Source organism: Uranotaenia lowii, unplaced genomic scaffold (genome assembly GCF_029784155.1).
Source record: "Uranotaenia lowii strain MFRU-FL unplaced genomic scaffold, ASM2978415v1 HiC_scaffold_561, whole genome shotgun sequence".
NCBI classification, from domain to species: domain Eukaryota; kingdom Metazoa; phylum Arthropoda; class Insecta; order Diptera; family Culicidae; genus Uranotaenia; species Uranotaenia lowii.
In genome coordinates, this window is record NW_026598491.1 from 4,605 (window position 1) to 14,006 (window position 9,402).

The 9,402-nt window shown below is 37.1% G+C and overlaps 1 protein-coding gene across 1 annotated transcript; it reads right to left on the minus strand.

The window, feature by feature from the left end:
* Nucleotides 1–937: 937 nt before the first annotated feature.
* On the minus strand, nt 938–8,849 carry LOC129760301 (glutamate decarboxylase-like; the record flags this gene model as incomplete). Its single annotated transcript, XM_055757941.1, has 3 exons — nt 8,636–8,849; nt 1,119–1,687; nt 938–1,005 (listed from the first exon to the last, which is right to left on the minus strand). Coding segments are annotated over exons 1-3 (851 nt in total), but the record flags the coding sequence as incomplete, so codon positions are not given.
* Between the last annotated feature and the right edge of the window lie 553 nt (nt 8,850–9,402).

Consider the following 9,402-nt stretch of genomic DNA (forward strand, 5'->3'; position numbering starts at 1 on the left):
ATGAGGGAGAACTCCTTCACTGCTTATTCTAGGCCCCCCCTTAAGTTATCTAAGAGAAAAACCATTAATACTAGATATTATTCCACTGGGCCTCTTTAGCTGTTATATTTCAAGTTTTCATTCCGATTTTCTAGTTTTGATTTATTTTCATAGATTTGTAGAAATTGAAGTAGTACGTTTACAGTAATGTAAAAACTTTTCTTTTCCTCGGGGGGCCCCCCTAAGCCGGGGGGCCCGGGGCAATTGCCCCTTTTGCCCCCCCGTTAATCCGGCCTTGCTAGTAATACTAGGAGAGCCAATCACATCTTCATGGATTCTGAGCTTAAAAATTCAACAAACATGAAACCAGCCGAGAGCGTTGAAAAATTCAAGAAAGTTTGGCCTAAAGTGGTAAAAAGCAACTGAAGCTGATGAGTAGTAACGTGTAACACAATATAAGATTGTGTAACAAAATCGAAAAAATATGCCGTCTTCTAAATATGTTTAATTTATCAAGAAATTTGAACGCCTTCGGCATAATTTTCAAAAAATTCCAAAAATATTTATAAACAAATCAAGGTCCCGCTGTTTTATTCAAAAACAGCACCCGTCAGCAGGGGGGATGGATGGATGGATGAATGAAGGATGACAAAAGGCGGGTTGAATGATTAAAGTTTCGCATCCCCCGAAGGTTAAATGAACAGCTGGGATATTGCTCGCGTCCGTCGTCAGTTCGAAATTGTTTTGACGCATTCAGGCGTGCTTGCAGATTGAAATTTCCCTGTACAATTGTCATTTGTTTGCCGTTTTTCTTGCCCGACCTTTTTTTAGCTTGTCTCGCCGGTTTTCCTCACTTTGCTGCTGCCACTGTTTTTTCGTCTTCTGGCATCGTGATGCAAGGAGAATCAATTTTTGCTTTATGTTTTCAAGAGGATAATCAGTTCGGAGCAAAACTTACCGCTCAACTCCGGAGAACCTTGGATGACGGTACTTCTTAGACAACAATAGGCCGCCACCCCAAGCGGCCTGTTTTGGGGGAAAATGGAAATGAAAAAAGAGAGAAAAAATACAGGGTTCAGAAATCAATCAAGCGTTTTGCTTTGCTGTACGGAAAAGCGGAAGTGTAATTTTGAACTTACATCGATGTGGAACCAGCAGTTGTATTTTTCGCAGATGTCGGCCACTGCATTGAGCGGATCGAAGGCCCCGAGTACCGTTGTGCCGGCTGTGGCATTCACAAAGAAGGGAATCTGGCCGCGTGCTTTCCGCTCCAGAATCAAACGCTCCAGCTCCGACGGAATGATTTTGCCGTGCTCATCCGAGGGCACTGAGACACAGTTGTCGGTTCCAAGGCCACAAACGGCGGCACACGATTTGATGGAGTAGTGACACTGATCGGAGGTGAACATCACCAGCTCACTGGGTAAGGCACGGGCTCCATGCTCTTTGAAATCCGGGAACATCTTGTGACGGGCGGCCAGGAAGGCGTACAGATTGGAAATCGAGCCACCGGGAGCCAAAATCGAGTCACCTCCCTTCCAGCCGATGATTTCCCGCATCTTCGAAAGGACCACATTTTCCATCAGGATGAACACTGGTGCAATTTCATACGTAAACATGTTTGTGTTGGCCGTGGCTGTGAGCCATTCACCTGCCATCGAAATCACGTCCAAGCCACAGGACAGTTGGTTGAAGAAATGGGGATGACCTAGAAATAAAAAAGGGAAACACATGAACGTTGAGAATACACCGACATCCAACATGACAAAGCCTTGCCATCGATTCATCATCATTCACTACAACCAGCCCGAGCAAGGGGGGATTGAAAGGGATTTGTCAAATGCAGTCCACCATCGGAGCCTATCTGTCCGTAATCTAGATCATTAATTATTGGAGAAAATCCTCTTGTTTGGCACTCCACTCTTCTAGGGTTTTTACTGCAGTGAAGTAGGACATGGTCGTTGGTTGGAGAGCGATTTAGTACCATGATACATCATAAGGTTTTTATAGCAAAATAATGAGGTCATCCATGAAATTATTTTACGTATGAGGCCCTTTAAATCCAGAAGGGTATTAGTACAAATTTGATGTAACTAGATTAAATAGTTCCGCAATGTTTATATATCTTAATCTTCAAGTGTTGAAATGTCTATTTTTGATGTTTTTCGATTTAATAAAAACTACAAGGTACTTTTCTGGAGATCCTTTGTTGAAAAACGCGCAAACGAAGCTTTGAAGGGTGTAAGTTACATGTATGTTGAAGGTTGCAAGAAAGCAATCCGAGATTCCTAGAATGAAATATTCAAATCAAAATTTAATTTTGAATTAAATTAAATTATGTTTCAGATTGGAAAAACGAAAATCCAATCAATTCTTTTGTAACAATTCATGGTACTTTTTATTTTGGTTTAAGAAAGTCAATTTCCGATTATGAAGATCAGAGGAACAATTCCAGGATAAAACATAATTTGACAAATCCCACAAGGTTTCACCGTTTATTTGTGATTTAAAATCAAATTCTTTTTCGAAAACCATAAATTCTAAATTAATGTTTTTTGAATGACAGAAACTATCCGAATGTTTGAAAGGTCAAAGTCAGATTTTTTTTTAATCATGTTGAACCGTTTTCATTTAAAAAAAAAGTATTAAACCACTTTTTTGCTTACTTTTAACTACCTATAAAATTTTCTTGAGCAAATGCTTCATTAGGCTGTGTCGATTTAGGGTCCTTTTTGAATTTTTAAACACTGGGATTTTTTAAATATGTCTTTATTCGTACCAATTCATCACTACATTTATTTTACATTATTACATTAAATTAGGTGTTCAGTTCAATAATGAACTGTCCAGAGCCCTATAGTTTACTAATCACTAATCACTAAAATTTATTTATTCGACTTAAATTTGCTGAGCGCAATTAAATATTTTTATGTAGGAGAACATCCATTAATGTCAAAAATATTTTAAATTTACAACTAAAAACTAATACTATCCTAAAATTAAACTTATTATAGAGAAAGCGAATCTCTGCGATGGAAGACTGCATCGATTTGCCTCTGAAGTTGGGAATGATTTTGTTGGCCATCTCTTCGATCGATTCAATGCCCGCAATCCGGTGAAGATCTTCGGTGCTGTGCCAAGGTGGAAGCCGCAAAATCATTTTCAGAGCCTTGTTCTGAATCCTCTGGATGGCTTTCTTCCTCGTAGCGCAGCAGCTAGACCAAATCGGAACTGCATACATTATCGCTGGTCGGAACACCTGTTTGTGGATGAGCAACTTATTCATTAGGCAAAGTCTGGAAAACCCTGGGATAAAAAAGCTTCGTTTTGATTCTAAACTCATCCATGATGTTAGCAACATTTTTGATAAACGTTTACATGAGTAAATTTTGATTTTTAGGTTTGTACGAAAAAAATGAATATGCATTTTGCTCTAAAATATCTACATAGTTTTTCATTGTCCTTGGAACCGATCCTGTTTACGTTTGTTGTAACAATTTATAATTTGTTTTAAAGGAAATTCAACATGAACATGAAACGAGAAAATACCCAACTTTGTTCAAGACCGCAGCTTTGTATATTATCAAGCAAAAAAGTTATTAGCTGTTTAATAAGGGTTTGTCTGTTTACATTGAAAAACAATCAATTTAACTGGCATCACTGCTGGTGCCTAGCGTGGTATTGCATGACTACGTTGCAAGTAATACCTTGCTAAGCATCAGCAGTGATGTCAATTGAATTGATTATTTTTTATTGCCAAAAGACAAACCTTCATTACTTTTAACAAGACATACATTGTCTTAGCCGATTTAGGCTTTACAAAATGAATGAACGTGGACAATTTAAGATTACCATTGCCATCACAATGTTACCACGCCAACCACGTTTTGCCTTATTAGATACGTAGTTACGGTCTTTGACTTAGTTGTTCAGCAGAGCGTTTACTTTAAAGAATTTATATATTGGCACAACTTGTTGACAGGCAGTCAATAAGCTAATCTGTCAAGTTTAACTCAATAATTAGAATAATAGATGTCCTTATACAGACATTTGCTATCAGTAGGGGAAAATTTCCACACCGCAACTCCTTTTGAAGCAACGGGCCAGTTTGAATTTCAAATTTTTTCGGCGGTCGCATTTATATATAACTTAATTTTGAAGCAAATTTTGTCAAAAAATCTAATTTACAGTTTTGATACTAGATTCTTGTTTGTTTTTTAACAATTTCCAAGGGGTTTCTTTATTTAATTAAAATGCCACTGCAGGAATAGGATTTCTAAGGCTGATTTACAGAGATTTTGTGACAATGATAAAGTGAATTGGCAAAATCCATCCCTAAAATGACTCAAAATGTCAATGATTTTCCTGAACATATTTCACTTGATACATGGTTTCATTTTTTATCAATAAATATTTAAGTGCAAACGAAATAAGCCAGTTTTTGCTAATTTTATCAATCATCAAAAAAACTTATCTTTAGGGCATATTTACCGTAAGACATTGTTTTTGCATAAGGTTTCAAAATCAATCACTTTGCCATTGAACTTAGAGATGCTCGTGCTCATCTGTAGCTTTAAAGCATTCCAGATTGTCCGGGTTTTTTCGGATATTCAAGAAACAACTCGAGACAAATCCAGTCGGACCCAAACGTACAAATTTTATGGAAACCTGAACGAATTGTGCCCACATTTACTTACATTAGTCGCAAAATTCAGCAAAAATTCAAATTAAATTATGATTGATTAGGATGCAGATATGGGTGCAAAAATGAATTTTTAGAACTATTTTCTTCATAATTAGTTTTTTTTAAAGAATTTATGAGTTTGGAAGAAAAATTTAAATTGCAAGTGACTCAATTCAACTTTCTCTGATTTTTTTCGAGAAGTACTTTAATTCAGCACAAGTTTGTCCAGATATTGTGCGGTTTTTGAAGGGGAAAATTTGAAATCATATGCCCAACTTTTGCCAGGTTTTTTTTTTAAATCGACCGGATATACCAGATTTTATGACCTTACGATTTTTTTTTTAGATTTCTGATTCGATTTAAAGGATTTGGAATTTGAAAGAACTCAATAAATGCTTCAAATACTAGAAAAAATGTCAAAAATCGGAATGATTGTGAGACAAATGCAAATATAATCAATGGAAGTGCATGTTTGATGAAGTCTTCGACATATAATTCTTTTTGGTTTTGTATGGACTTGTATTTTATGATAATTCATGATGCCAGGTAATTTTTTGATGTTTTGTAGTTAGGAAAAAATGTATGACTGTACCCAAAAGCTTCATAATTAATCTTAACTCTAGTATGGAGGACATGATTTCCCTACTATTTGCTTGATAACTCCCATAAACAATCTATGTTTAGTAAAATGTCGAGAAATTGAAATCTATTTCAGAAAACCTTCTAGGGCCACATGCGGCTCACAGGCCGCGCTTTGCTCCTGATAACCTGATGTAATCAAATCTAACTAAAAAAATATAAATGATCGAAATATTTAAAAAAATACCTGAGTTTTTAAGTCGTTAAAATGAATCAAAATTTCAATCTTGGGGAAGATCTGAAGACCCCCAGCGCAAACTCGTCGGATGATAAAAAAAATCCCCACTTGCTAACTAATACGAATGGAAAAGATCTCAACAAACTTCATCACAACAGACGGTCAGCAAGCAGACGGATATGAAATTTTTCAAGTGATTTTTTCCTAACATTGCAATGAAATGCCAGAATCATGCCACAAATAGAGAAAAAGGAGGTGACTTAATCCAATTTTCTGTTCGTGTTCGTTATATCTCAGTTTAAAACACACCATCTTTTACAGTTTTTGACAGTACGTTAGTGAGTAACTATGCTCAAAAGATTCAAACAGTAAGTGATCAAGCATTTTAATGAATCAGAAACAAAGTTATTTTTTAAGGGTTCATGGAAAATTTTCAGCCTGAGGACCTATCATGACATCTGGTATCTCAGTTTGAAAGGGAATGATAGTTTGGTAAACAACAATATTATTTGGGTTATGTTGTGTCGAATTTTCAAACAAGAAAATTTAGGTTTGAAATAGAATTTTTTTTAAGTTTTGGGCTAAATAACATGCGAAACGACGTAGATGTACATTAGGGCATACGCATGATGGCCACCTTAAGGAAAACGCTGATTTAACCGTAGAATTCAGCTTCAATATGTGAATTACATCATTGTCTCGTGTTCGGACACTAAAATAGTCTAGCCAATTAGTAAATTAACTGGAACATGAAAAAGTAGATAAAAATGTTTAAAAATGCATTTTAAAATTTTTTGTCGAAAACTGAAAACCAGTAATTGTAGGAGCATAATAAGAACACCCCCTGGGGCAGTATAAGCATCATTAATCGAAGCACGATGAGCGTTTTCTGCCGAGGAATCTAGCAGCGAATTCAACTCGATGAACTGAAAAATAGAGCTACAGCTTGGCTTGTTTCATCTGACGATTTGGCATATAGGCGATGGGCGCGCTCACTATCCCGGTATACGATTTCTTATGCGTTAAACACAGAAATCAATAGCCTTGACTCCAATTACACTCCGATTAGTTGTGATTCTTATGGAAATCTGTGTATGAGTAAAGAGCAAGCTTTATTCTTTTTAGCAGGCCCAAGCCCAATTGGTAAGGCGTCGGAGAGGTAATCAGAGGCCAAATCGTCAGATGTAAACTAGTCAAGCTGTCTCGAAAAAAAAAAACATTTTTGGCCAAATTTCGACTTTCTGGGACTTTTTCTCGAAAATCTATCCATCTATCTAGAGTATTTTGCAGTTTTCAGATTTGAGATTAAGATGATTAATCTAGGGCGTTATAATTTTTACGTCGCGTCGCCCAAAAATGAAGTTATTGTACAAGATGTTGCATGGTTGGCCTTCTCCTCTCAAATCCAGTAGTGAATTGTGCAAAATGCACTTTTATTCACTGCGTTTGTGAGAGTTTTGTTCTTTTAAAGAATATCCACCGTACTTATCACTACAAGAAGGCGAGAGTCGAGTGAAACCGGCACTATAATAATAGCACTGCGGTCAGAGACGAAGCAATCTCATAACACAGAATAACCAGAGTTGCCAACAATTTTTTTAATTCAGAGAAATGAGAATTAAAAATTAGATTCCATGGTTTAACGGAAAATCCGGGTATATCAGACTTTTTTCCTAAAGTCAGGAAAAAATGGATGGATGTTCTGGTTGAACCTCCAAAAATCTGGCAAATCCTGAAAAATCTGGCCCATTGGCAACCCTGAGCACAACGATGCTATTTTTTCCTCCTCTTTCTATACTATTTACTCGGCCTAGGAACGATGTTGCAATCCTCTTCTGTTTTTCTCCTTCACTTCTCAAGTAGTTCCTTATTAGTGCTGTGAACCTTCGGCGTCTCCACACAGTTTGGCTAGAACAAGTCTACACTGCTGGAGTGCTTTTTCCTGGCGTCACTGGGTAGAAATGCCATCCATATTGTCGTAACCAGGGCTTAATTCTGCTGGTGCTTGTACTTGGGCCAATGTCGCTGTTTGATTATGTTCCCGTCCTACATGTTCCTCGATCACCTCTAACTACCGTATTTTGCTAACAAGTTCCTGAAACGAACTCTTGCGGAACTGCAATTTGAAAGCAGTTGAGCACACTTCCTTTCGAATAGCGTATAGCAATAGCTACAACTTTTAATATTTCATCGAACTCTTTAATCTCCAAATTCACAGAGACGAGCTGCTGCTGCAATCCTCAGAACATATCAGTTTCATCCGGTTTATGCGTAGTTAAAGATAACTTCCTACGAAGAAGTGCTGTGTCAAAACCAGTTGAGAAATATGTTTCCAGGCTATCCATAGCATTTGAAAAGGGGCACATAATTTTGTCTGGAAAGTTTGAACTACATATTGTGCTGCTTAATATTTCCAATAAACGATTTCCGGCATTAATTCGCAAAATCGTAAATTTTGTAGCCTCATTCATTACTCCCGATAGACTTAGAGAATACTCAAGAAGTTCGGACCATCTTAAGAAATCGTGTTTGTTGATGTCCTCATCATCCACCGAAACTTTGCACTCCGGAATATTTAGAAACGAAAAGGAAAATTGATTTAAAATTGATGAAAACCGTGATTCTTCGGAAGTACTTGGAATTTTCCAGGTACTCGCAGTCGCATTTTAAGTCTATTTTCGAATGATCTTAACAGCTTTAAGGCTTTACTGTTGAGATAAAATTGATTCCTGAGCCTTCTCAAGCTCAACTCACATTTTTTCATCACAAATGCTTTGAAGTTCTTTGGACATTGAACTTTTCCGTTTAGGTTTACTGGAAACGATCAAATTTTTCTTTCGTATATTTTCTGCTAAAAAAACTGATGTACAAGGCAATGAGAACTTAATAAACTTTTTTTTTTATTGTGTCTTTTAACCAAACTTTCATTTCATAAATATGCTGAGTTTTTTTTTCACATTTATCAGAATTTTTTTTCACTTGTACTTTAGTTGAGTCTATTTCTTTTCTTTTTTTACCATTCATGCAATGCATTTCTCACTTTTTATTCGTTTTAATTTTTTTTTCACCTGTCTCTTCTCTCTTTTTTTCTACAAATTCTCAATTGTTTCTTCTTTGCCTTGTCACACTTTTGCCCAAAATACTTTACCTTCTACGAGCATTGTCCTTTCCACCGTCTACGCCAATGTCGTAACCAGGGCCGTTTTCAATGTCCATGTCGTCGGTATCTCCGAAAAGCTCCCTCTCGAACAGCTTGCGGGATGCCATCGATTTCATCGGCTGGCTGGACCTCGATTGGCTGGACCTCGGCTGGCTGGAACCCGGACGGCCGGGACCCGAATGGCTAGAAAGCGACTGTTTTCTGGCCATCTTGCTGGAACACGGCTTGCCACTGATCGTCGAACTAGGTTTTTCCATCACTTATATAATTTCACAACTGTTACAAGAATGTCTTTCTTGGTCACACCGTGCATGTACAATAGACTGCCCCAAATTTGTATGGGAAATTTAAAACCCGTGAAATGTTATACTCTGCAGGCTAAAATTGATCCTGGGCCTAGTATAAGATCTCATGCCAAATTTGGGCCAGATCGGACCACGGGAAGGGGTCGCTCAACGAGCCTGAATTTTGTATGGGATTTTGAGACATTTTGTTCGAGAGGAACATGAAAAACCAGTTTTTCGCCAAAAACTTTTGTCTCCTTCGACCGATTTCTTTCAAAAACGGGTTTTCTTGAAGCCCAAATTATGACAAATATTTCATCAGAAGGTTCCATTTCAATTAAAGCTAAGATAAAAAAGTTATTAAGCTTCAAAAATTGGCTAACTTTTTTAAGGGTGATATTCATCACTGTTTTAATGAGGCAACAAAATTTCCGACCAGGACACTCAATATGAAATGCATGCCGTTTCGACAAATAAT